General features: G+C 42.5%; 11 protein-coding genes across 11 annotated transcripts; 5 read left to right on the top strand and 6 right to left on the bottom strand.

Moving 5' to 3' along the window:
• Positions 1–485: 485 nt before the first annotated feature.
• Positions 486–2288, top strand: EAF02_001671 (uncharacterized protein; the record flags this gene model as incomplete). Its single annotated transcript, XM_038897719.1, has 3 exons — positions 486–687; positions 1064–1166; positions 1232–2288. The coding sequence occupies 3 exons, from the start codon at positions 486–488 to the stop codon at positions 1920–1922; spliced, it is 996 nt and encodes a 331-aa protein (XP_038762694.1). The 3' UTR covers positions 1923–2288.
• A 476-nt stretch (positions 2289–2764) lies between these two features.
• On the top strand, positions 2765–3997 carry EAF02_001670 (uncharacterized protein; the record flags this gene model as incomplete). The annotated part of the gene is made up of 1 exon (XM_038897718.1): positions 2765–3997. The coding sequence occupies one exon, from the start codon at positions 2765–2767 to the stop codon at positions 3995–3997; it is 1233 nt and encodes a 410-aa protein (XP_038762693.1).
• A 948-nt stretch (positions 3998–4945) lies between these two features.
• On the bottom strand, positions 4946–5990 carry EAF02_001669 (uncharacterized protein; the record flags this gene model as incomplete). The annotated part of the gene is made up of 2 exons (XM_038897717.1): positions 4946–5863; positions 5913–5990. 2 exons carry the CDS (start codon positions 5988–5990, stop codon positions 4946–4948), a joined length of 996 nt encoding a protein of 331 aa, XP_038762692.1.
• A 1071-nt stretch (positions 5991–7061) lies between these two features.
• EAF02_001668 (uncharacterized protein) lies at positions 7062–7544 on the top strand (the record flags this gene model as incomplete). The annotated part of the gene is made up of 1 exon (XM_038897716.1): positions 7062–7544. The coding sequence occupies one exon, from the start codon at positions 7062–7064 to the stop codon at positions 7542–7544; it is 483 nt and encodes a 160-aa protein (XP_038762691.1).
• A 1539-nt stretch (positions 7545–9083) lies between these two features.
• Positions 9084–10955, bottom strand: EAF02_001667 (uncharacterized protein; the record flags this gene model as incomplete). The annotated part of the gene is made up of 1 exon (XM_038897715.1): positions 9084–10955. The coding sequence occupies one exon, from the start codon at positions 10953–10955 to the stop codon at positions 9084–9086; it is 1872 nt and encodes a 623-aa protein (XP_038762690.1).
• A 1330-nt stretch (positions 10956–12285) lies between these two features.
• Positions 12286–13158, bottom strand: EAF02_001666 (uncharacterized protein; the record flags this gene model as incomplete). Its single annotated transcript, XM_038897714.1, has 2 exons — positions 12286–12964; positions 13076–13158. 2 exons carry the CDS (start codon positions 13156–13158, stop codon positions 12286–12288), a joined length of 762 nt encoding a protein of 253 aa, XP_038762689.1.
• Positions 13159–13989: 831 nt separating this feature from the next.
• Positions 13990–14427, top strand: EAF02_001665 (uncharacterized protein; the record flags this gene model as incomplete). The annotated part of the gene is made up of 1 exon (XM_038897713.1): positions 13990–14427. One exon carries the CDS (start codon positions 13990–13992, stop codon positions 14425–14427), a length of 438 nt encoding a protein of 145 aa, XP_038762688.1.
• A 742-nt stretch (positions 14428–15169) lies between these two features.
• EAF02_001664 (uncharacterized protein) lies at positions 15170–15769 on the bottom strand (the record flags this gene model as incomplete). The annotated part of the gene is made up of 1 exon (XM_038897712.1): positions 15170–15769. One exon carries the CDS (start codon positions 15767–15769, stop codon positions 15170–15172), a length of 600 nt encoding a protein of 199 aa, XP_038762687.1.
• Positions 15770–15811: 42 nt separating this feature from the next.
• On the bottom strand, positions 15812–18858 carry EAF02_001663 (uncharacterized protein; the record flags this gene model as incomplete). The annotated part of the gene is made up of 7 exons (XM_038897711.1): positions 15812–16298; positions 16362–16568; positions 16617–16670; positions 17054–17537; positions 17710–17803; positions 17850–18598; positions 18762–18858. The coding sequence occupies 7 exons, from the start codon at positions 18856–18858 to the stop codon at positions 15812–15814; spliced, it is 2172 nt and encodes a 723-aa protein (XP_038762686.1).
• A 379-nt stretch (positions 18859–19237) lies between these two features.
• On the bottom strand, positions 19238–21918 carry EAF02_001662 (uncharacterized protein; the record flags this gene model as incomplete). The annotated part of the gene is made up of 5 exons (XM_038897710.1): positions 19238–19750; positions 19842–19870; positions 19926–20726; positions 20780–21740; positions 21802–21918. 5 exons carry the CDS (start codon positions 21916–21918, stop codon positions 19238–19240), a joined length of 2421 nt encoding a protein of 806 aa, XP_038762685.1.
• A 1866-nt stretch (positions 21919–23784) lies between these two features.
• Positions 23785–25400, top strand: EAF02_001661 (uncharacterized protein; the record flags this gene model as incomplete). The annotated part of the gene is made up of 6 exons (XM_038897709.1): positions 23785–24075; positions 24197–24647; positions 24716–24755; positions 24808–24970; positions 25028–25232; positions 25291–25400. The coding sequence occupies 6 exons, from the start codon at positions 23785–23787 to the stop codon at positions 25398–25400; spliced, it is 1260 nt and encodes a 419-aa protein (XP_038762684.1).
• Positions 25401–26433: the final 1033 nt, after the last annotated feature.

The raw sequence follows: 26433 nt of genomic DNA, 5'->3' as shown, positions 1-26433 counted from the left end.
TCTCTAGAATTTGGATACCGGCCTGCATCTACATTTCATTTTATATACTCCCTTACCAATTTAATTATTATTGACAGCATCTCCTTGAATGATCATCAGGTGTGCCTGGGATTTTACATACATCTCCTGCAGAACTGACCAGGAAAGAGCCGCACGCACCATTTTCTTTTCGCTACGTCGTTAGAGGTGTAGAAAATGGTAAAGTGTAACGAGAAACCCTGGTCTTCCATGTGCCAAAGTGCCAATACAATTGTTCTCCCTGTTGACCCGCCCACGCTAAGCCCCGTAAAGTGGAGGCAGTGGATATGTAACATCCGTTCAGGCAGGGTCAAGAGTGGAGGGATTAGAGCTGAATATATTACTAACAAAACGAACGATACTACCGCCGTGATTTTCGTGGACGGTTTCCAACAATTGCTTTTCAACTTTTCGAACTTCCAAATCTAAGTACGTCTGTACGATTAACCATCACAGCTTCGAGCAGGATGTCGACAATCACGAGCGCCGCAACTGCATCAGCATTAAGTCATTTGGTAGGCCCATTGACTACAACTTATACACCCACACGCTCTGATTGTAATCAAATTTTCTGGGCTCAAAATCTGAAAAATTCTTGGCTTGCGCATGGTGCTATCGGTAGTGGGAGTACGACTTGTATGCCCAGTGGATTCAATCGTGAAACAGCATGTAAGACTAAACGTCTGATTGATTGATTGATTGATTTCATTTACGTCCACGTTCAGTCTAAGACTATATAGGACGGCTAGGCCTCTAGAGGCTCTAGCAGGTAACTTTTTATTCTACAAAGATGGATATATTCGATTTAGGGAAGTGAAAACAAATGTTGGGGACCAGTGCCCGCTTATTATACGCATTGCATATAATAAGGAAAGACTAAACGTCGATTTTACCTTCTTATTCTCTGCCATCTTGGCCGTCATTGAACATCTTTTTTGAAATCTCGTGTTCAACGTTCTGGGTCTATTGAAATATCTCTTTATATCTTTATTGGATCATCTAGACGAATTCATGCTGGTGATTAGCTCTTGCTAACACCCACTAGATTATTATTCTCCGGTTGTCTGTCCAACAGGCTATAGTGCCGCCTGCTCGTCATATTCCACAGACTCGAGTGCTACAAAAACCATAGCTACTTGTTGTCCCACGTATGTATTGCCCTAAGAGAGAAGCTCAGGTTTGAATAATAGTTAGTGACTAACAAAAAACACAGTGGCTATACGTGTTTCGCAAATAGAGCATCAGACCAAATTTATGGATGTACGTCCTATTTTTCGGAAGATGAAACGTTATCGATCAATAGCGTATTATTCGATACTGTTACTGCGGCAAGCACAACCTCGTACCCCGTCATATACGCCAGCACGACGATAACTGTCATATCGGGGGTTGACAAGGTGGCAGCCTATGGTGTAATCATAGAGAGAGCTTCGGACGATCCTTCTTGGGTATCAAGTACAGCTTCATCTTCTACATCTTCCTCAACGGCATCACCAATTGGAAGTGGCTCAGCCGCTGTCGTATCCGCAACTTCGTCTCCAAGTAATGTATCATCAGCAACAGATTCAGCATCTTCGTCATCAGCATCATCGAGTACAGGAATGTCCACTGGTGCCAAAGCTGGTGTGGCTATCGGAGTAGCTCTTGGTGTTCTACTCATTGCAGCGGGAAGTTTTCTATTATTCAGAAGACTCAGAAGACACCCTCGTGGATTGCAACTTGTTCTTGTAGGTGAGCTTGATGGACCAACGCAATATTATGAGAAGCCTAATAGCGACGAACCTTATAATACTCCTCCTTATGTCACGGAAGCTCCAGATACAACAGTATATCAACGAGGAGGAGAATTGCATGGCAACGATATATCTTACGAGTTATCCGGAAGTACGGCCGCGGGGAGATAGAAAGAAGAGCGGAGACGAGAGATTTAAAAGTTGGAATATGGACCGTACTTTTTAATGCACCGTTGGTGGATGCAACACGTTCACAAGTCCGAGATTTGACGAGAAAATAAGATACCCAAGTCGTCAAAAATATAGGATGATGAATAGGAGGCAAAATCACCCCAAGGGGTAGGCCAATGTGTGATTGTATAGGAAAAAGCATACCTGATTTTCGTTGAGACAAGCGATCATTGAAATTTGGATGCTTCAATTATGTTCTAATGTATATATATGCTAAGTCATTTGTTTTAATGAGAAATAACAGAATATAGCGACAATTGCTTAAGGTTATGAGGTGGAATGAAACGTACATTGACATCATGCGAGTAGAGACTTGACAAAATCTCCATCGTAGAGGAAATGAACAGTACATAACCTGAAACATAAGCCCCTGAAACTAGACGAGGAAATATTTAGGGAACAGACTAAACAGAATGAAAAGGGAAGACGCTGAGTTTTGGGTATTTCGCAAATGTTGATATGAATCATATGATAGAATTCGGTCAAGTTGGAAAACAAAAAAACTCATACATTCGATTGTAGCATACATTGCCATAATAGGCATTTGTATTTTAAGATTAAGTGATTGATTAGACTTCTTCGTACTGCTCTCCAAATCGTATTGTTTATGAGTGTTGAGATTTTGGCTTTGAGTCATGAACGGTGTGATAATTTCTTCTTCACCGCCTTTGGTTAATCTTGTCACCGGAAGTACTATAATCCGAAGTCTTTGCTCATCGATATTTCCTTACCTACCTTCGTAGATGTCATGCAAATCATCTCCATTTCCTCAATTCTTTTCAATGCGACGGCAAACTCTTCTTCCTACTGCGGCAAGGTTATGGCCAAAACATTTGTATGGCTACAGAACACCAATAAACACTACACGATGTTCCCCTTCTCACACTTTTCGACGCCACTATTTTTATCCTTGGCATGAACCTCCAAAAAATCCTCTCATGACGTTTGGAAGAGCACCGCAACCCAAGGGACCTCAATATTTTGGCGTCTTTTATTCTCTCATAATTCCCATTCCACGAACAGAAGTGTTGTATTGGGTAAAAAGCGTAAAGGAACAAAAGGTATTGAGAGCTTTAATACTCATTACTGAAATAGTTTTCGTGGGATCATTAATACTTGGAGCTGTAAATGAGTTTAAAACCACGGATTCAAATCCATTTGACTCTCCTAGGTTTACCAAGTTTTCTATTGTTTCAGAGGAAACTGTATCATCGACAAGTAAACTTTTGACCATCAAACCGAAAAAATCCACAAAATCAGATCCTTATGCCGCATACTGGGAGAAAGGTCTCTGGTCCGTAGAATTTAAGCAACCATTATTGCAAATCGCGCGATCATATACGCCATTACCACCCGATGAAAACGACACAAATAGTGAACTTCGTTTCGTGATTCGAAAGGAACCAAATGGGGAAATGTCGAACTATTTATTTAGGCTACAAGCCAATTCCGAGATTGAGCTCAGAGGCCCTCACGTTGAATTTGACTTGCCAGAGAATGTGGATGAGGTTGTTTTCTTGGCTGGTGGGACGGGAATTGCTCCTGCTATGCAGGTTGCTCATACGTTACTGGAAGCGCGAAATTCAGATGGCAAGCTACCACGGATTTGTATAGTTTGGGCAAATAAGAGAAGAGAAGATTGCGTTGGAGGTGAAACGTACAAATCTGGCTCGAAGTCAGACATACCTACAGCAAAAGGGTCTATGGTTCAGCGATTGCAAAGGATGCAGCAAAAATACCCAGAAAACCTTCAAGTAAATTATGTTGTGGATGAAGAGGGAACATTCATCAATCAGAAGATGATATCACAAGCCATACAGCCCAGTTCGGTGGTAGGTTCTGGATCAGTCACGGAAAAGAGTAATTCAAAATTGCTCTTTGTATCAGGACCCGAGGGTTTCATAAACCACTTTGCTGGACCAAAAAGATGGCGGAATGGTAAACAAGAGCAAGGCGAAGTTGGAGGCGTCCTTGGCTATATGAGCATCAAAGACTGGAAGGTATTCAAGCTTTGAATATAACAAATGTACTTTTATGAAGATCTTACTACTCAGACAAAACTTGTAACACATACTTTTTTACAGCACGTAGATGCACGTGGTAGATCGTAGTGGTCTCTTCCAAGTCAGATGTGATGAGGGATATCTGCGCAAAAGTTACCCGAAAGGGAGCCCTACCATTTTATGAAAAGGAAAATCTCCACTCTTTCAAGCATGATGGTGCCGATACAAAAAATAGAAAATAATTGGTAACATATTTTAATCTTTCAAGGACTTCTGGCTGTCCATTCCCAAGTTTTTTAGTGCAATTTACCATATTTTAGACATTCACTCGTAGTTGAGAGTCATCTTTATTCCAAATGATTTTACCAAATGATTTTATCCACCGCGCTGAATTCTGTGGGTGATGTTCCGTTTTCGGATTCTGCAGAGAAGAACTTTCTTTTAACTTGAGGCTATATCATATGCCAAGCTCCTATTGGCAATTTCTAAGCGATATTTTGCGATACTAAAAGTCAAGTTTTAGCAATTCTATGTCACATGCGATGATGCATTCACATAGAAAGAAAAGGCACACTCGTAGTCATGATTTGGGAGATAAAACGTAAGTACATTGAGTCTCAATCTCTCTCCAGATAAAGGACCACATATCAGGCAAATTTCTACAGTCGAACTGCCCAGCCCAGCCGGATAAGCATGAAGCCCTACCAAGATTTTTATCCTAAAGATCCATCAATCCTCACAACCGAGACTACCTTCAACCCCGCCTCACAATCTTCCTCACAGCCCACAACCCCACGTCCTTCAACAAACCACCCACAACCTTCACCACCCTCAACAATACAGGACTTGCCAATCTTCCCCAAACCTTCAGCAACCCACCCAAAACCCTCGCAATATTAAAATTACCCCGCACAGACCAATTCCCCAAAGTCTCTAACCATCCATCCAGCCCCTTGATAGCTAGGAATCCAAATTTAAGTGTTCCGGTGTAGTAGCATGCAAGCAGAACGAGAGAATAGAGACAAAATTTTCCCCAGGGTTGGGTGCCGATGAAGAGGATGGCTTTGAGAAGGTAGTGGGGGAAGCGGGAGAGGGGGGTTGAGAGGAGGGTGAGGGCTTTTTTGAGATCGAGAGGGGGAGGATGGCGGAACTGGTGTAGTTGGGAGGGTGTGTGAGGGGGCTCGGTGGTGATTTGGTGGGGTTTGAGGAGTTGTTTGGTACAGGCTGTGATTCTAGCAGAGCCATCTCAGATGCTTCAAGTTGGCAAGGCGATGTAGAATTCTCGTTTCCGTCACTGTTCTGCTCGGTTATTGATCCCCTGACCGGCAATGTGGAGATCGATGCGTGCGTAGATGGTGTATCAAGAGCCGAAAGAATTGTAAAATATTGAAGATCCGAGAAGTTGAAGATTGGCTGAGAAGTTGACGAGGAAAGCGCTATCAAGGCCTGACTAGGCGCGTTGGATGATGCAAATACAGACGATTCACGATCCAGAAGTCGTGTTCCCAGCTCCCCACTGCTGACACCGTTCCGTGGTAGTTCGGAATCTTCAGTGCGAATCGTTGCTCCAAACTGAATCACAAACCACGTATCTTCGAATACACCCGGCTTCAGATCGAATTCCTGCATTAACCGATAATAGCTCTCTTTCAAGAGCCTCTTATAGTACACCTGATCCTGATTGCTCCTTCTCGTTGGTTTCAATAGCGAAGAGGGAATCTCGAAAACATGGCTTACACGAATATAAGATCTTTTACCCATGTATCCTTTCTCGAGATATACTTTCTCTAGTGACAAGTTTGGTCGTGCGGAGGCTCCTTTGATTAGGATTCGTTTATCTAAATGTTTGTATTTCTCGTCTCCTGCCTTGGAAGTTATCTGTTGTATTGTTAGTGTAATAATTTTGCTTGTTTGTTTGGAATCTTACTTGACAGATATAACATTTTATTTCTCCGCCGTGTTTTCGAAAAACATCAAGGATCACGACAAAGTGTTCGTATCCCATATGATCTAATTCGGGCCTCTTGCATGGACTGTGAGGTAGGATACACTTGACCCTTTCAATGCCCCTGGCGCTTCCTGGTAGGAATACAATGCTTCCTACACAAAGATCTCTGCTCGTCAAAGAATCATTTGGCTGTGGTTTGAAAGTGTTGTTGCTGTTTGGTACATATTGGTTTCGAGGAATCACAAACTCTTGGTGTGGTTGGATTGGAGACATTGTTATGTAATTTTATTTTATTTGAAAGGTGGTTTGTGATGAACTATAGTCGAGAAGAAAAGGATAATTATTGACATATAGAACAGAAAAAGACATAGTAATACAACTTTTTTGATTATTTCATCTTCCATGCTGAAATACAGTCATGTATGATTTGAAGAAACATATATGGCAGTCTAGGGACAGTAATAGCCAATAGATTCTTTATGTGGCAATGGAACGAGTGCACTAAGGTACAGCACCTCGAGACCTAGTAAAATATGATCATTCAAATTGAGAAGAACCATTACCACGACAGATTCACTATAACGTGTAGAATACACAAATAAATCCTTACCAAAGCTGGTTGAATTCAACCAAAATTCCGACCAAATTGTGAATGCATGTAAGAAGAGGTGAAAAAAGGCTCAAAATGAGATGGTAGTGCCCAGAGCATTAGTTCAATTACCCGAGAAGTGAAATATCCCCTAGCTAGCTTCCTCCGAATTATACTATTTGTATTGAAAAACCGTGGTAGCGATGATTTCAAAGACGTACAATTTAATTATTGAGCTCTGATTCTCTCATACTTAGAAAAAAATCTTCTGATTACATCTTGTAATGAGAAATCGGAGATATAAAGGAAGAGACCATAGAGAAAGATGGTAACGATGTTGATAGGGGAAACACCTTGAGTGCCCACACCACAAGCCAAAGACCCACTGCTAGTCCCATCTGTTGGTATATCGATTAGACAACTTAATAAACTCAGTTCTATCTATCCGAAGTCAAAACTCTTTTCATCCACTACTCATGATTCTCACACGTACATACTGCTTTTCTCAACCATCCAATATCTTTCCCATGAGCTCAAAAATGTCCGCACCAGGTCCTCCAAGAAAACCCTTCAAGTACGTCGAAGAACTTCTCCTCCACTCGGAAATCGTATCAGGTCATCCTATTGCCGAAAAACTTAGCAACATGCGCGAAGCGCTTGAATCTGGTGCTGATCCAAACGCCCTAGACAATGTCCGACGTGCTGAACAGAGTAGGGGGCGACCACTTCATTATGCTACTGATACTCTCCACTTCGATTTTATGCCTCGATATGAGAATCTCCCTATTGTAGAGTTGTTATTGGAATTTGGCGCTGATCCACAAATGGAGGGTATGGGGGGAACTAGAGAATCGCCATTGAAGGATGTGGAGAGAATAGTGAAGAATACTTGGACGAGTCTTGGTGAGAGGGATGTGGAGTTTTTCAAAGCGGCATTGTTAGTGATGAAGGAGAAAGTGAGGGAGTTAGAAGGTTGGGTTTCGGATTCGATCTCGCTTAATAAGACTGACTTGTTTCTATAGTGAATGAGGCCACGAAAACGTACGTTATGCTGGGCTCAAGCTTGTGTTTCCTGGAAGCTGAACATTTGCTTTCGATTGTAGGGCGTCATGGTGGAGCTCGTGTTAAGTCAGTTAAGGAGAAGTCGTCTGTCTTATGTCGGATTAAATATTGCAAATGAACGTTGGGGAAGATGAATTGTGAGTACTGACATTCCACATCTTTGTTCACATCTAAAGTTACATCTGCATTTGATAATCGGCGCAAAATGTTCCCCTACATGCCATTAGATAGTGTGCATTGCATGTGTGTACGTCATCTGTTGGGGAACTTGCTGTTTCAATGAGTAAGAGCGCTAACAAGTGATCTATCCGACAATAGCCCTAGAGCAACGCACCATCTACAGACTGTAAGTCCAGTAAAAACACACCCCATGACTCTACGACCACTTCCGACGTTGTCAGTAAACAGCAAGACACTAGCCATATTCACCCCCACCTCCCAAAACAAAGAATATTCAGCTCTACATACACTGACCTATTTCTCGCCAATCCGTACATAAATCAGCACTTACACCCCATTCACACAACAAACAAGAACAAATAGTAGCAAACCGAGAAAAATGCAACGATTCAATCACTTTCCAAGGTCTCTCTATTTTCATTCTCTCGCCTGCTATTTTCTTCTTACATTGCCATCGTGTCCACTAACCTAGAACTAAACCAAGAATTAGAGATAAAAGAATACACTTTGCTCGGATTGTCGCACGGGGTATATACATATAGATAGATAGATGAATAGATAGATACTGGTTATATGATACGTGTGCAGTGCAAACTCTAGTGAGTGGTTTATACTTATTTAGCTGTCTTATTGAAAGCTAACAAATATGCCTACCAACATTCATACAAACACCATTCCCCCAAACATCCAGAAAACCACCCACCCTCAATCCATCACACAACAAATTCCCATATATCTCTATCCCATCCCATCTCTATCCCATCCCATCTCCATCCCATGTATCTCCATCCCATCCTATCTCTATCCCATCCCATGTATCTCCATCCCATCCTATCTCTATCCCATCCCATCTCCATCTCCACCCCCTCGTACCTTACTCAACTCCCCTAATCTTTCATACCACGTTGTATGAAAAGTCAACCATGAGAGATTATTCCTCTGATTATGAGTTATGATTCGAGAATTTGACGTTTCCCTACAGAGTATAAAGAGACGGACTGTGAGAGCACCGACTAGAGATGATTAACTATGAATTATACAGATGCATGGTTCTATTGGGTGGTAAGAGACCGACTATATCGCCAGCGCTTTTTACTGACGAGAAAATCATTCGATAAAAGGCACATCTGGAAACGGACACAGGCTATTCGAAATCAAACAATCGTACTATACTCAGAGTGGTTCAGATATCAAACACGCTATATAACTCCACGTAAATGCTTATTCCAAATCCATGCACCCCAGACCATCCATCCGTACCCATATACCCTGTGCGTTACCAACATCATATCATGACATCCCAATTCCCATCATCTTATCTACAGAACCTTCACCCTCGTCCACTCACTAACCGATCCCCCCAAATTCAATCCCATTTTCGCCCACCACCTTCTAACCTCCAACTCCTCTCCCTCGTTTCCTACACTATCTTCAAGCGCTTCCTCTATATCACAAGTTTTATATTCGACTCTTCCTCCTGGTCTCCCATTCGATCCATGACTCAGATTTGCCCACCATTCCAAAACTTCTACGTGACCATTCTTCGTAGGACCGACTAGAACCTGATTATCGAATGCTAGTTTCTCGCCCTTGAGTTCACGCCAGGTATCTAAACATGCGACATGGCCATGTGCCGATGCGACTTTAGCCACGGATTCCGAATGTGCGATAGGGATACCAGAATTATCCCACCACCGAAGAACGAGAGCTTTATTGTTCTGCGCTGCGGCTAACAGTGCTTTACCAGGTTTGAGTTGTAAAGCTGGAAGAACATCAGAGGTGTTGGTTGTAGCTTCTGCATGTCGAGTTCGTCTTTCGGCTTCATTATGGGGAAGACTTGCTTGTTTCCACCATTCAAGAACTAGCATATGACCCTTAGAAGATGCTTGTTCCAGTGCCAATTCTGTGTATTTTAAAGGAAGTCCGGATTTTCTCCACCAATCGAGAACATGCACATATCCAGATTTCGATGCTCCATCAATTGCTTCTGCAGTATAGTCCTTGGACAAGAAGGAAGGAGATGTGCGCCACCATTCTAGAATTTCGGTACGTCCATAAACTGCAGACGCTTTTGTGGGTAAAAGTTTCTGACCAAAAGTTGCCCAAAACACGTCCTTTAGTTTTGTTTCCAGATATGAGAGAACTTCCGTAAGGCAGAACTTGATGATGAGTTTGACGCATAGTGGAGAAAGCTCTCGCATGTTCTCGGGGGCAGTATTCAGTTTGTCGATGATTTTGTAAACAGGAGATGTAAGAATAATCCATTCGAGTGATCGCATGTAAGTTTGTAATTCATCTTTTGTATCGTCGGGCTTTCGCTGCCATTCAATTGGCCTCGGTATTTTGGCGTACACATTGAGCGCCCTCGAAACCTCCCAATCTCCTACGTATTCGAAAATGAGGGACCAAATCTCTGGTGGAAGAAGCGCATCCGTTTTCATATTATATCTTGCGAGACTTGCGGCACCAGATGCTGCGATATCCACATCATGTCCGATTGTCAAAAGTTCCGCTTGATTTTTGATAACGTCAACAAGTTCGCTGAATCCATCCCACCCGACGAAACATTTACCTGGCCCCTTCGCATCATAGTGCCACAGTATTGGTTGCATAACTCGGACCCATTGCCACTTTCTCCGTACTTTATTCAATTGTTTCTTCGTGATCGGGTTTTCCCACATAGATGTTGTCATTCCTGGTACAAGTAATATCTTTTTGGAAACGTCCCACCCACGGAGAATTTCGAGCAATAGACAATCGGTTATGCCGTGCAACATTTTCGCAAACGTGTCGGCGTCGATAGGTGCTAGTACTAGTATATCTGCCCAGTCACACAATTCAAAGGCCTCTTGTCGAAAATATTCGATTTGATCTCGTTCTATGCCCTTTCTTGCCTCATCCGTCTCCCTCGTCAAGAACCTTTTATTTTGGTATGCCAGTGTCTCTTGGGATAATCGATATGATGGCCACGTTTCTTCGTCAATGATCGCTCGAGTTTCGATCTTAGGATTCTTGGATAACCTCACGATGAGGGCGAGAGCTTGTGCGACATCTTTACTTCCATTTGCGGCCACCAGGACTTTCAACTTTTGAGATTCGGTTATTCTCATATCTGCGATTGATGAAGATGAAGAGATCTTGGGGAGTCCTGTAATAAATTCCCTCCTGAGTGCAAATGCATGGTCTGCCATTTTGAGTCACAAACACCTCGCTGGCGTTTCAATGCACAGCTGTAAAAAGAAAAGACAAGAAGCGGTGGGTGTTGATGTGGATGTGGATGGTGATGGGTTGACTGACGTTGAATCGATTAATTTGGGCTGTTGAAGTCTAATCGGTGAGGGAAAACTGGAGTAGAAGTAAGTGTAGGGAGTAAAATGTGTATCGTATGCAGAATATAATCTTTCCGGTTGATAAAAAGTCGAATGATTCAGTCAGTCGTTAAGTTGTGTAATGGGATGTATGTTGATAGAAAATGCAGTCGATGTATCATATCACTATGACCGTATCATATCGTGTTGATGGATCATTATTCATTTATTATTCATTCAAACCTCGAAATGATGTGTGGGCTACTTGAAACCCCTGTAGCCCCTGTAGCCCCTCCCTGTAAGAGACGTCACTTTAGTGAATTGTGAGCCACCAGGCCACTAAATCTTAAACCTTCGGAGCATGTGTCCCTACCGACAGCCTGAGTAAATGCTGAAACTTCATTGGATAATGCCAATCATGTTGTGGATGAAGTAATCAATGTCAACTTAGTCACGTGGTGTCATCATATCTAATGCACGACCAAAGACAAACGTCCAATGGCGAAGTAGGACTGCTGACCTTCTTATTTATTACACCAGCTTCATGAGCTATCTGGGTACCTAGGTACTGTACTGCAATTCAAGTGAATATGACTACACATAATTCTCTTCTCGCTCACTCTAAGTTTCAAATAAGAACGCCAGAATCAATTCTTCCATGTAAGTTACCATGCACAACAGGAGACTTCTGTCATCACGGGCGCCAGTGTGATTTCATAAAACCCTCATCATGCTGTGGCACCATATTGGTTGTGGACATATATGTCGACCATTATATATGCCCATTGCTATACACACTTTGGGAATTCTACCCGCGTCTTCCAGAACATTACGTCTGATTCAGTCCAAACAAAAATGCTTGTCAACACATACTAATTCGCAGAAGTATGATCACTTCTTCCACTATACTAGTGGTAAGTGGTTACCGGATGGAGAGAAAAGACTTTCTGAAAGATATCAAAAGTTCAACGTCGGTCTTAATGCAGTCAATATACTTGCAGGAATAGCTACTGCATAATCAATTATCTTCTCGTTTATATGCATTTTTAACAACGTAGCCAAAAGAGAGGGGAGGAAAGCGCTACAGTTATACAAAAGTCTCAAAGCTGACTACCAGTTTTGCTCATAATGAGGCTCTCAGTCTAGGAAGTGTCACCCACTCCTTCCCAGCAGTCGACAATAGGGAGGTGGAGGGAGATTGCGGGAACACTGCTTACAGCCTCTCAAACATTGGTAAACCGAAGGCAGCATTGCAACCCCATTTTAGGACGTTGGGGTTAAATCTATTCGGGTATAGCTCTTCCATCTTTGCTTGGAGCTCGTCAGAACTCTTACAAGTTGGCAGAAGCTTTTCGAATTGCTGAATGTATAGCTTTGTTGCAGCCAAGTGGAACACCCCGTCTACCTCCCCACTCATCCGATGTCCCCCTATCACAATTTCAGGGCCTAAAGCTTCAACCTTCTCGATGGCCGAGATCCATTCATTACGAAGCTCTGTCGTGTTTGCTTCACCTAACATCTGGTGAACATCTCCATACACAACATCTCCACAAGCGGCGAGTTTGAGGCTCGGGATCCAGAGAATGGTTGAATCCCTTGTATCAGAATGGCCCAATTCAATGGCGTGACACTCATGGCCTTCGATATCAAATCTCCCGCTAGCAGGAAGCGCCTCTGAAAACACAAAATCGGTATCGATCTGACCGTTGGGGAACATAGCTCCCCAGGCATTTTCAAAGAAGCCTGGGCGGACATCGGACTTCATATGCTCCAAGGTGGCTGCCGTCGATAGTATGCGTAAGTCCGGGTATTTCTTTTCAGAGTTGAGAGGCCAAGCCAGTGGTCTGGATGGCCATGGGTTATATAGACGGTTGTTAGGCGCTTTCCTGGGACTGTCTTTTCGAGCCACTCAATGAGTTTTTTCTGTCTGAGGAATAGTGATCGGAGTGTCCACGAGAAGCGCCTCCTTTTCGCCATGGATCAAAGTGAGAGATGTTGGCGACCAGATCCCTCCTTGCTTTCCGCCCGTGTTTGGCAACTCCCACGGAGTTGGTGGGACGATGCAGACATTGGCACGGAGAGGCATGGCTGTTTTGAACGGTGGAGAGATGGACGAGCCGTGTTTTCTGGGGTTGCAACAGGTGAAATTTGGTTTTGTACAGCGAACAGAACTGCACGCAGTCTAAATTTATCTGTCTCTTTGAATTTTCTGATAATCAAACTACCGAGAACTTTTGACTTGGTGATGATGGCTTAATAAAGATGGGAGTGGCAAATTAGAAAGTTGACAACGCATAAGCCGCCTGTAGTTACTTCAAAAATCTCCCATGGAACCTTATAGTACTATACAAGAGTTGGAATCATTCCCCGAGAGACATCACCGAATATAGAGTTCTTTGAAGCCTCGGGTGGACTATTTTACCAGGTGTGATTACTGATGAGAAATCGAACCATATATGGATACACGAGCTATCTACGAAGAATAGACTTTTAGTCTGGTAAATCCTATAAGCAATCATAATTGCTGATTTATGAAACTCGGTGTGGGCACAGTATCCTTCGATATAAATTTATCGATACATTATCTTGGCAGAAGAAAATCAGCCTATCACGGCAATGTCTCACCTGAACAATGATCAGTAATCATAGAACGATGAATAGTAATCCCAGAACATTTAACTCGGTATTCTTGTCCGGGCGGGCGGCAGTTGAATAACCCTGTTCAGTTAAGACGACCCTAATAACAAGACTGGTAAAAGTAATCATTTTGACGTCATCCGACCGAGGTTGTTGGCGCGTATAAATCAAACGAGATGGATGAGAGCTTGTAGCAAAATCATTCTCAACACGCATTTCAATACTCTTGTTCTCAAATAAGTCACGTCCGCAACCACTCAAATATTTATCTAAACAAAAAATGCCTTTTTGGAATATTTATCACACCAAACATGCATTCGACGATGAGAAGTCCAAAAAGTCATTGTCACAGGACATTACCAAACTCTACACTGATGTCGGTCTACCCGCTTTCTATGTCGTTGTTGTCTTCACAGAGGTCTCAGATGTAAACATGTACGTTGGCGGAGACCAGCCAACCACACCCTTCATTCGGATTGCAGTCGACCATATCGCAGTTCATATGGAAGATGCACAACACTATTCGTGGACTTCGAGAGTTGATGAGGCGCTTAAACCTCACATTGAGGATAAAGGATACAACTGGGAATATCACATTGACGAGACGGAGCGTCGCCTTTGGAAGGTCAACGGGATGTATGCACCGCCATTTGGTAGCCAGGCGGAGAAGGCGTGGGTTGCTGAGAATAAGCCGCTGCGCTGGGAGGAAACGGAATGAAGGGACCGTCCGAGACTGAGATTGGGGTCTATGCATTGAGAGGAGGTTTATCGTTATGACTACAGTCACGTAATGACTAAGGACCTTAGGCTCATCAGGAAGCCACCTATATTCAGGGAACAAACCTTTTGTACGTAGATAATATAATATATCTTAGTACGGCGGTTTAGAATACTCAGAACAGTGATTTTGATTATAGTTTCATAATACTTCAACCGCTGACTTAATCCCTTAATCTTCAAGTACTTATTCTCTTACAATCCTATGAATCGATATAAATATAATTATAAATAAAATACTTTATTATATTATGTAAAATATAAACTATCCAAAACATAAATTTCCTAATCTCAATACAAAAACTTTCCAACTTTGTAACCAAAATTACCAAATAGAATATCATACATGCTAAAGAACTTTCTAACGCTAATCCTATTCATTTTTCAACTCGATTTACTCAACTATTTGCAACGAGAGTAAATTGCTAGAAGGAAGAGTTAAATCAGTCATATGATTCAAAGACTCTACCAAATAGAGAATTATATAAACCTCCGAATTTTCATAAAAGCGTCACTTTCTGTCATATAAGAAAAGCATCTCCATCGAAAAAAATTCATTCCAGTACGATGTTCACGTTTGAAACATTAACATTCTTTCAAAAAAATCCAAAATGCAGTAAATAAAGAGCATGACTCAATCCTGACTGTCAAAAGGATTGAAAAATCTCTACCTGAGACCTCCGCTAGTTCTGACTCTTTCGAGCTCGTTTCCGACGTGATTCTGTGAGTACAGGATCATCTCTAAAGTTAGAGATTTCAATTTCACTTGCTCTCTTATTGTTTGTATGCTTTTCCTCCAAAAGAGTCTTGTCAAGCCCCGCAGGTACGGCGAAGACATCATCCTTTCCAGTGCTTGAGGAAGCGGCTTTACCAATCGACCCAGAAGAGCCAGCTGAGTTGTTTCTTTGACCTCTGAGTCGGAGAGAACGTCTAGTACTCGCCGAGCTGGCTGAGCTGGCTTCGCTTTGAGATGCGCTCGGGGTTTCAGATTCTATCGGGTTCAATTGGAGAACGGATTCAAATTGCTCACCGAGGAATGACTGCAAGGATTCTAGACCCAAAGTCACGACCTCATATCGCACGCCTTGAAACGCCTTATTGTATTTCTGATAGACGGCCTTCGGGTGTGCACTTAACTTCCGAAGGCTTAATTCTACTGAATTGTCTTCTGAGTATTCGGTCGAGTGTGGTATTTCGTTGGAACGGAGATGGTCGGTCAGGTGCTGCAAATGACCTTTGTCGTTTCCCGTGTTGGACATCCAAATAGTAGTCTTTTGTTTCATCGGATCAACCAAGAATTCTTGCAAGGATTTACACCATGAGCATTACTTGATGCTACACCCTTCGAAACCCTGAGTCCATGATAATGATGTGGGCTTCGCAGGCCTGAACTTCAGTATCCACGAATTGATAACCTTGTGAGCGAATTGTTGAACTTGAGATGAGTGCAATGCCTCAGGCGAACATTTTTGAAATTCAACCATCAAGCCGCGAGTGAAAGGCAGAAGATGTTCGATGTAAAAGCATTTGCAAGCGTCCTGTATCTTCGTAGAGATATTCTCTAGAATAGCCTTCACTTCTGAAAGCATATCCATACTGTATGCAACATATATGATAGATGCCAATGCAGAGTAATCCATACGTCCAGTCGAGGTCCAGCCAAGATCAATATCGTCAATGATTCCTGGAAGAACATTTCTGAAAACGGCATCAAATAACTTCTCTTCCCAGTAGTGCTCACTGGTGACCAAGAGTCCCAAAAATGTGACAATCGTGGTGGCGTTATTTTCTCGCTGTATGGCTGGTAAAAGACTTTAATAAACCATTGGTCAGTAACAACAAATAGGCATTGGCTAGGTACTTGAAGCAACCTACACTTCGATATTATCTTTTGCCTCCCAGAGACCAGCCAACTTGAAAAGACTTACGCAGCACTCTGTTGATCGAAGTTGCAAGGATGAAGACATTATTCTTTTATATTGATCATATGACCATCCAGGTTGCTTATAAAAGGTCCCAAACCAACGAATGGCCTTAAATTGATCGTTGAATGCTTTGCATTGTTTGATGTAAGTCTCGACACTAAATTGGTGTTAGCATTGGATGCATCACCTCTTGATCTTGACTCACATGCTGGTGAGCCACTCGGATCCACGTCTCCGGCGCATGACATCCATCATAGACCTGGAAACCTTCCCGGAGAAAAATGTTGGCAACAAACGTGCCAATAATCTCTCGTCGTCGATACTCACTATTTTTTAAGGACCGCCAAGCGTGCGTTGTGTGGGAAATCTGGCATTTCAGGTTCTAGGGTCTCCCAGTTGTCCATGAGATCGCATATAATTCCAAGTTCGAGCTTAATTCAAGATGGTATGTCTGCAGGGCTCTTGGGGATGCCATCGATAAATTTTTGAATACTGTTATTCAAGACAAGTTCGTCTTTCCTATCGCTTAATATAAAATTCATTTTATGGCTGCGAGGCATAATGAGCACGACCTGTGACTGTTTTAGCAAGCTAGACCAAGCAATGTAATGTTTGAAAGAATTTTCTACCGTCCGATAGTACCTTTGATGGAAAGGCTGATAGAAAGGCTTATTGTTGAAGTCCAATTGTCGATCATCGGATAGACCGCCATCAAAAATATCCTTGAGGTTTTGAATGCAGCTTTCCACTTCAAAATTGCGTTCATTGAACAATACTTCACTATCCAGGTAATTCACACGACCCAGTTCGTATTTTGTGGTTTCAATTTCGTACCTGTTACGCTCACCACGTCGAATACCATCCAATTCAGGAGGTCTGGTAACACCTTCAAGAGTCATGATTAGTCTACCCAGGCATAAGAAAAGACCAGCGTGTTTTGAAACATCTTTGAGCTGAGTGATCACAAACGAATCATCCAATCTCAGATCTTTGTCTGAGCATCTGTTCCCATAATCCTTTTTCAGTACATGTGTCAAGATGTTATTAGCGACACTAGTGTTGTCAGTCCATTGACGTAGAGTGGATCGTAAATTGATCGAAGGCTTAGCATGGGCGGGTAAGGAGGCTACAAAGACATTTAGTTCGGGGTCTCAAAATCGATGACTTGCGCAGACTGTGAGACCACTCCAAAATTGGTCACTCAAATCTGTGACGCAACAACAGCCAATCAAACGTTTTATACACTTGCTCATCATATTTAAAGGAACAGCTGAAGGCCAAATATTTAAAACGCTTACTGATGTCTTTGATCGAAGTATAACGAAGAGAATAGCGTAGAGCTAGGCGATGACCGGAGATAGGTGTAGTGCTTGTAATTGAAAGATCTGAAAACTGCGAAGTTGTTAGTTGACAACAGGACCAAAAAGAATGCCTTTACCAATCCAAAAGAAGAAGAGCAGCCCCAGTTTGATAGTTCTGGGCCTGTGAGTTCATGGATGCAGACATTCTTAGATTTGATAACAATTTTCTCTTCCGCCCTCGTCGACGGTAAGATGATATCCAACGTTGCGTAATTACGAGCGGAAAACTCTGGGCTGTAGACGGAACTTGTTACTAAAGAAGAGAGCTCCCGGTTGAGATGAACTTGCACATTAGTTTCGCAACTGGTACCGTCATCAGATAGGATTAGATTGGTCAAAGTAGCATCGAACTTTCTTGATCCTAACCGCAATTTTTCTCCCACTTCCTGGAGGATTGACTCTAGTGTCTTGTTCCATGATGGATTTGTCAGTTTAAAATTATCTGCTGAGATAGACCAATATTTCCGGTTATGTGCTGTGGCATTCTTGCACATTTGCCTACTTGCCACAACGATTTTGTCAATATCATGACGGGAAAATGGAAATCGAATTGCTTCACTGTTACCGATCAATATCCCTGGATTCGGTGCGTCAGGTACATCATCATGGCAGAAAGCCTCTGAAATATCCTCAAGATAATCCAACTTGCTTCCAATATGCGCTCTGATGTCATCTGGTCCACGCACAAAATCTTCATCGATTCTTTCTGAGTTTTTGTCTTCGACATCACCACCATAGCGACAAGAATTGAGGCTCCCCACATCCCCATCATGTCTCGTTTCGTGCTTTGAGCTAAATTCGGGGCAGAAGCTCAAGTGTGGCGTGTCTATTCAATCGTCGCAGTTCCAATTCCAGCTAGCCAAGAGGTGAAAGCTTCAATCATCAATTGGCAGGATGATTCTCAAGAAATTGGTGTGGTTGACATGTAACCCAACTCACAGATGAGAAACCAAACAACAGATCTTACATACACCACCCATAATACTCACAAGGATTGTATCTGAGTGACATGGAAATCATAACAAGATCGGTCCATCGACGGCTCAAATATGTGGAAAGTATTGGGAACTCGAGCTCCAGGTCCATATTTGAATCAGCGTAGGGTACGGAAAGACACAGGTCTCGAGTTAGAGTAAATGTATGATGACTTGATCGACGTTGGAAGCGGACCAATCCATATCACGTTACTAGGCTCTCCAGGAAATTAGTCTCGGGCTAACCTTAGTGGAGATGAAATACATCCGTGCGCAAAATGATCGGTATGGTGTGGCATATCTACCTACATACCGGTCGGTAGTCAATAAGGACTACAAACTATAATCTGTTGAACGATATCAAGTACGAATATCAAACAGCCCGTCATGATTACTGTGTAGGTATGTTTGAAATTTCATGTTCCAGTTAAATAAGCAATTGCAATCTGATAATCATTATCGAGGCTTTATGCTAACCTCATAGGACATTCCTACAATTCCTCAACACCACGAATCAATCGATGTCTTTCATCAAAGCGAACGCGCCCCTTCCATTTCAAATTGATTCCATTCAATCCATTCAAATTGACTTCCCCAGGATTCAGCAACTTGATCTTCCATTGTGTAAAGGGAGTGGGCTCGGCATGATCTTTAGTCTCGAATATAGGCTCGTCACGTGTCGCACCTCTCGTGCCATTTGAATAAAGATCATATGAGCACCTTCTTACCTGGGGGATACTGGAGAAATGGAATACTTGGTTATTGTAGATATCTGAATAGATACCTGATGTTGTGATTTGCAATTTCACAACAACAACGCCACCTTGCATTGCTTCGGGTCTAGGAAGAATCCCATTTAGAGTAGGATCCATACCGTTCAACCGGTAATGAGACCCCTCAACAAATTGACTTGCAAGATGTTTATCGGTAAGAAGAGTAAAACTAGCAGTGTTGTCATTACTTTTGATGCCATTGATCATTGATTGCCCTTGGTTGGAAGGGAGCTGTGATATCAGGTCAGTTAGTTAATTTTTCTTGTGGTAATAAACTGCCAAAACGAGCAGGATATTGATTTGGCAAACAGGATTATCCTACCGTATTCGAAGCAATGTCATAATTAAAAGCTAACATAAAATTATTAAACCTTCGCGAAAGACAGAAATACAATCAAGTACTCACGTTGATGATCACTAGCCCATCTTGAGTCGGCGCGTTCCAACTCCATGATAACGGTAGAGAGATCTTGTTGATACTCAACCAAAGGCTTTTGTCCATCGAGAATAATTGAACTATCAGCAAGCGCCCAATAGCGATACGCCCAAGCCATATTTCGGAGTGAGAGGACGACATTGGTTCGCAAAGCCATAGCCCGGTCATAGAACATTGATTTGGCTTCAAGATAAACAGCTTCTTGACCCACAAACCCAGCCTTTAATGTTTGAAGATCTGCGATGTTTTGAGAACACCGAATTACTTCCATCTGCGTCTGAACATATTCATACCCAGATTTAACTGCTTCTGCTTGTGCTTGTGCCAATTGTTTCCCATTGATAGCGTGCTTTCGTAGGCCTAGTTGGTACGCACTCGCACCTGCAACACCCTCTGAAACTGCGAACAACATTTGATCATCGGCTTCTAGAAGCCATCTATCCCATGCAGCCATGGTTACGATAGCGGCAGCATCAGCGTCCCCTCGACTTGTACCAGAGATATCCCCGGTGGTAGGAATATTGATGTTTGGATTATTTCCAAATTGTATCAGTGTCCTCACTATAGTATCGACAGAAGGATACAGAGTACCAAGGGCCTCGATGCAGTCTAGAAGAGTTTGTAATGTACCAGAGGACAAAATTTTGTTCACCTGGCCAGCGATCTTCTCTGCTGCGACAACAGCTCCGATCGCCTGTCTTCCAGCTATCGCGCCTTGAGCAACTCCGCCGGGACTACCAAGACAGAGCTGACCAACTGCAATTGCAAAAGCTAGGAGTTTCTTAGCTATCATCAAAGCATCATGTTGTTGTAAATTAACTTACTGACGGTTGCTTGCAGAATCTGGAACACAGCTCTCAACTTTTGCTCAAAAGCCCAGTTACTCAACCCCAATTGGAAAGCAATTCGTAAAGATTCCAAAGCAAAAACGTCGTTATCAAATTGTTGAAAACAGCTAGTAGCTGTTCTTACAGAAGACTCGTATTTCTCGAGCGCTAAGCTGCGCATGCTGACTCGCATGTTATACTCATTGATGGCTTGCGACAACATGACATTCCATGCTTGCATGTGAACATCCAAGGACTGTGCCTTATCCTGAAAGCGTTCAAATTGTTGTTCAAATGCTGTCGCAGCATTTAATGCGGCTTGGGTCGTCTCTTTATATCGGCTGAGAACCAACACTGGAGCATAGCTCATATTTTTTCCAGCCATTGCTTGGCCAGCTAGCTGCTGACCGAGGGCTCTTGCTTGCGTATTGATGAGGGCATAGGCTTGTTGCCTAGTACTGATTCTTGCAACATGAGAGCATAGTGAAATTGCTATGGAACTATTTCGCCAGAATTGAATAAGGCCAATCTGAAGCTGCGTGTTCAAACTTGCTTGAAGTTCTTTACTAGTAGTAGAAGGATAGTATCTCTGGTATTCGACTTGTAGACCATTCGGACTAAAGACTACAATCACTCCAGCATTGACCTTTCCAGTTCCTATCTGATCGAGGACAATGCGCCTGGTATTATCACCTGTGGCTACTGTGATTGGCTGGTTGATTACTGACGTGTAGATTGAGACGACACATGTTGTTGTAAGACCTCTTGGAACTGTGAGGGTCACTGGACCGTTTGAGGTGAGAACCCGGGCAACAATAAGGATTGTTCCGTTATCATTGGGTGCAATAATGGTAGTTTGGTCCAGGGCAAGAACATCGGCATAGGTGTTTACTCGGCTCATAGAGTGTGGAAGAACCGTGGAAGCATTAAGGAAAACTCCACGAAATGTTGCGATTCTCTGAATGGTAGGGATCAAAATTAACAACTGTACGTCGAATTCTATAGACGAGATAACTTACCGAAGTCTGGTTAACATCTTGAGCTGCCTGTAGTGGAATACTGACCACGGCTTTCTCATTCGCATAAGCCTGCCACCCAGATGGTGAGTTGGGTTGTGGGATGATGATATTTCTCATGATGCTTCGTTTCAATGATCGAGATTGTTAGAGTAGTGAGTTATTCGCCCAACTTTGATTTGGTACGATTTCTTTCTCTTCGTCAATGATAGTTAGCCAGCTTTACTTGAAGTATGTAAAGAAAATTAATCCAAAGCACTGCTGGATCATAATATCACGTTCTATGCAAGGTAGCAAGCTGAAGGAGTTAATGGGACATCACAGAACAGATTGTGAAGCGAAGAAAGCCTGAATCAATCGATTTCTACATTATGAGTAGCACCACAATCTCAGCCCCCAAGAATTGCAATTAAATTTACGGGTGGTCGGCATGGTGGCTACCTGGAGGAAATTTGATTGAGTTGATAGGAGTAGTGATGTGCAAGTGGGCAATAACCGACGTCGTTTCCATGACAAACAAGGCCGCGATAAATGGCTAACCCCCTCATCTACGACTTTATTTTCAAGCCTTCTTAATGCAAACAGCTTGATTCATCAGTTTAACCCTTCAACTACTGAAAGAAATAATACCTCATTCGTTTGAATGGACGTCAAGACATTATTGTGTGGCAACAAAACCTCCGCCGCTTCCGGCATGTGATAATTATCAGTAAACCAAAGTGAGGGGTTGATTTTCCCGCCTTGCAGTGCAACTGTCGAAAGCAAATTCGAGAAGCCATCAAGTCCCAACGAGTTAATCTGCTGTGTACGCACAACTTTGTTCTATTTGTGAACTCGAGAACTTGGATGACATACTTGAGAGTACCGATTGGATCCAAAAGAAGAATAATTTCCCCGCACACATGATAGCCAGTGAGAAATTTTGCGGCGGCTGCGCTTAATTACCGAGTGGCTTGCGGCAGAGATGCGGGGAATGTTTATTTGCAACGTTCACCTCTGCTTTGTGTGAGCGGTGATCTTCAGTATACCATCGGATTGAATCAAGAAATCTGCTTTGACAACATATCCGCAATTGATTGTGGGCTGATTTTTAAGGCTTCGCAACGCAGGAAGCGCCACGAAAGCGCAACAAATTGCCCAACAATGCAAATAATCGGCATACGTTATATTTTTCACGCATATTCTGCTACTGATACATAGTGGGGGAAGTAACACTCGCAAGCCATTATACTCATAGTCAGAAACTTTACTGCATCTCCCCCGATCAACCTTCACCTCGATGTTACCCCGCAACCCAAACTTTCTCAGCTCGACTTTCACATGTGTGTACTTCCAAATTTGAACGTCGCCAAGAAGACTATAATGTTATCAGGATACGCAGCTTTTTTTGCTGGCTATCGCCAAGTGATATGCTTCAGCTGGAATGTTAGAAGAGAAAGCTCTAATCAATCCCCCTGCGTTTTCTCTTTATATGTGAGCTATGTCACTCATTTTCTTCACTGAACATACCCCAAATTTCCACTTATAGCTATGTGCATCAAGCGATAATGGATGTATGGCCAAGACTTCAATCACTGAGGTTCTTGAGATGTTGATTGTTAAATTTATATCACATGTTAAGCGGCGTTACAATTTCCCAAATATTCTTTAATTTATCATGCAACTCTCACCCCATACCAGGAAATATGAAAAGCCGTTGTTTCACCGCTTGTGATGCAAGAGGACAAAAACATGTTTTCATAACGTGGGGATTTTCAAAACCATGGAGATTAATAGCCAGCCACAATTTTTGAGAATTGAAACTCGATCAATGGTTGTGCGACGACCAGTGTACATTGGTACGGAAATCTTGTCAAAAGACATTTAAAAGAGGGAAGAATTCATTGCTTTAATCGTCGTCATCCTACTCATTGATATCAATATATTTTTCCAGAAACAATCGAAAATTTTACCTTTTTCCAACATTCTCGAAGCTCATCAGTGAAGATGTCGTTCGATCCTTCAAGACCAATTGATGACGAAAAGGTCTGGTTCCCCAAGGGGATGTTCGTCGATAATCGTGCTAATTCCAGGTTTGGCTTTGATGCCAGCGACGATGAGAGAGCTTTCATCTTCAACTCTTCTGACATGAAGGCACTGAACCGTTTTCTCGGGACAGGCAGATTGCTTCCAACTACCCGCAATGATTATCTACGATCATTGGGCATTTTGACAACCGATCCCCTCAGTACAGACCTGGCGAAAGAAGTTGACAGTCTTGTGACGACTTATACTCAAGTGCGTATCTCGATTGAGCCATCGTTTCTCCCAAGACACTTTGTTTCAAATTGTGCACTCGAAGAGAAAGTCTTGCAGTAGAAATTTGACTAATAATTACATCACCTTGCCTTCAATATAGATCAAAACAGACAGTGTGTACTTTAGAGATCACACATGGCGCAACATTGTCAACATGGCAGCGCAAATCAGAATTTACGCCACAATGTCAGGTGGAACCGAGGAAACTTCTTACACAGTTCTTATGCTAAAATGGATCGGCGACTTCCACAACGAAAATAACAAACCCAAGCCTGATGAAGCAAAATTGAAGGAACTCAAAGAAGGTATACAATGGATAGTTACCGAAGAGCTTAGGGTGATCAAACAATTACAGGCTGGCGCAGACCAAGCACTAGCCGGATTGGAAGGTTTCCACGGACAATGCGAACAACATGAAGCTAGAATGAGAGTCAATGCTACTTCTCTCGAGGCACAATTAGTCAAAGAGGGTAATGATATTGCGAGTATGCAAAAGAAAATTGATGCGTCTCAGGCAGAATTGGAAGAATACCAGTCCAGGATTGATGGAAGTAAGAAACTTTGATCTTCTCATTTTCTGTCGTTGATGATTTACTGACTCTATTACGTTACGTCATAGAAAATAAAGTGCTAACTGATGCTCCCAAATACATGTGGGTGTAAGTCAATCAGACCAAATCTTCCTCCTCCAACTCAACTAACCATATCTAGTTGGCCAATTGGAACTTTCATTGGAGTCGGTCTCGTTCAAGCAGCCAGAAACGAAATTAATGGCATGAGAAAAGCCATGGAACAGATCCAAGCTGTGATGGATGAGTATGAAGCTAAGCAGAAAACTGCTTCTCGCTTGGAACTCAACATCAGATTTGTCAACGTAAGTGATCAAACCATCGGTATGATTACACACAATACTAACCCGATCACCCTGTAGAGCCAAGTAAACAATCTCACTGGCGAAATCAGACCCGCAATGCGCACACTCGAATTACTCCAAGGAGCATGGAAATCCATGAGCACGGATCTTGAGACTATCAAACAGTTGATCGATAATGATACTGAGAATTTACCTCCAATGATACTCGCGAGACCCCAAATGCAGAAGATTATTGATGAGTGGAATGAATTGAGAGATTTTGGTATGCCTGACGACTCTAATACTGAACCGTATCCCCAATGCTGACGTGAATTCTGCAGCGAGTAATTATATTCAGAACTCCTACCTTAGCGAGTCTCCGGAAAATGTGAGTGTGCAGCAGTATATTCATCAGCTGGAGACGAGAGTCTTTGTCGCGTCAAGATGCTAAATGGAACGCGAGCATTCGCTGTGCTCAGGATGTGTGATGAAGAGATGGAGATGGAGATTGAAATTGACGAGATCCAGAATGTTGTCATGGAATTTCCTTATGAATGGACATTGCAATGTCGTATTCTTTTTTATCTCTTGAGCAGTCGATAATTTCAAATGGAATCAATCACCTGCAATGATCTTTCGTGCACTCACTGCAAAAAAAAAAGAACAATGTCCAGTGGGTGACAGGTCTACCTCCGCTAATCTTTCACATTCTATAAATACAATTATCGTACCATTAAGAGTTGTGTGAGCACACCAGAACCATCCCTTATGGCTCAGATATCTCGATACGTTATGCCAGCAGCCTGTGTCATTCCCCGCGTTTTCGATAAAATTCCGACATAGATATGATGAAATCGAAATTAGTAATTTATCCGATAACCTGGCACCGGAACACATATTCTTGAATGAATCGGCATAGCTGTTTGGAATTTTGAAGAATATGAGAGAAGAAATGCATTATGATATCGAGTTAATTGCATTTTGCTTGGCCTCATGCTTTATTACTCGTTTTCTTGCCTCCTTGGCGAAAGATGTGGTGATAGACTTCGTTTACTCACCCAGTACACTTGTATTGGTAGGTGGTTATAAGAGGGCGGGGGATTTATAGTTTACAATGAATAGTATCACCACTTATCAAGTAAAAGTGAAAGTCATGAATCAATCTGATCAGTAAAGTATCTCGATTTAGCTATCTAATCTAATGTTGTACTAAGGTTCCTTGAGGGCATTTAAGAGCGATATATCTTCAAAGTTTCCCATGGACAGCACTCCCGTTTGTCCCTTGAAAAAAAGACAACGCGACATAGACTCTTCAATCATGTTGTATCCGTGGAAGAAATGCAGCTTCGAGAATGGGTATTTCTCACGTGTCTACCTGATACCACGTGACGTTCTTTTATCCTCGCCGCATCTATTGTGAACATCGGCATCCATCAGGAGATTTGCAAGTCGACCAGCCGTTTCTATATCCTAGCCAGGAGTAT

This window comes from Botrytis sinoallii (assembly GCF_014898435.1).
Source record: "Botrytis sinoallii strain Bc 23 chromosome Unknown BSIN_002, whole genome shotgun sequence".
Classification (NCBI taxonomy): Eukaryota; Fungi; Ascomycota; class Leotiomycetes; order Helotiales; family Sclerotiniaceae; genus Botrytis; species Botrytis sinoallii.
Note: the sequence above shows the minus strand (reverse complement) of the source record. Positions and strands in the feature narration are given on the sequence as shown.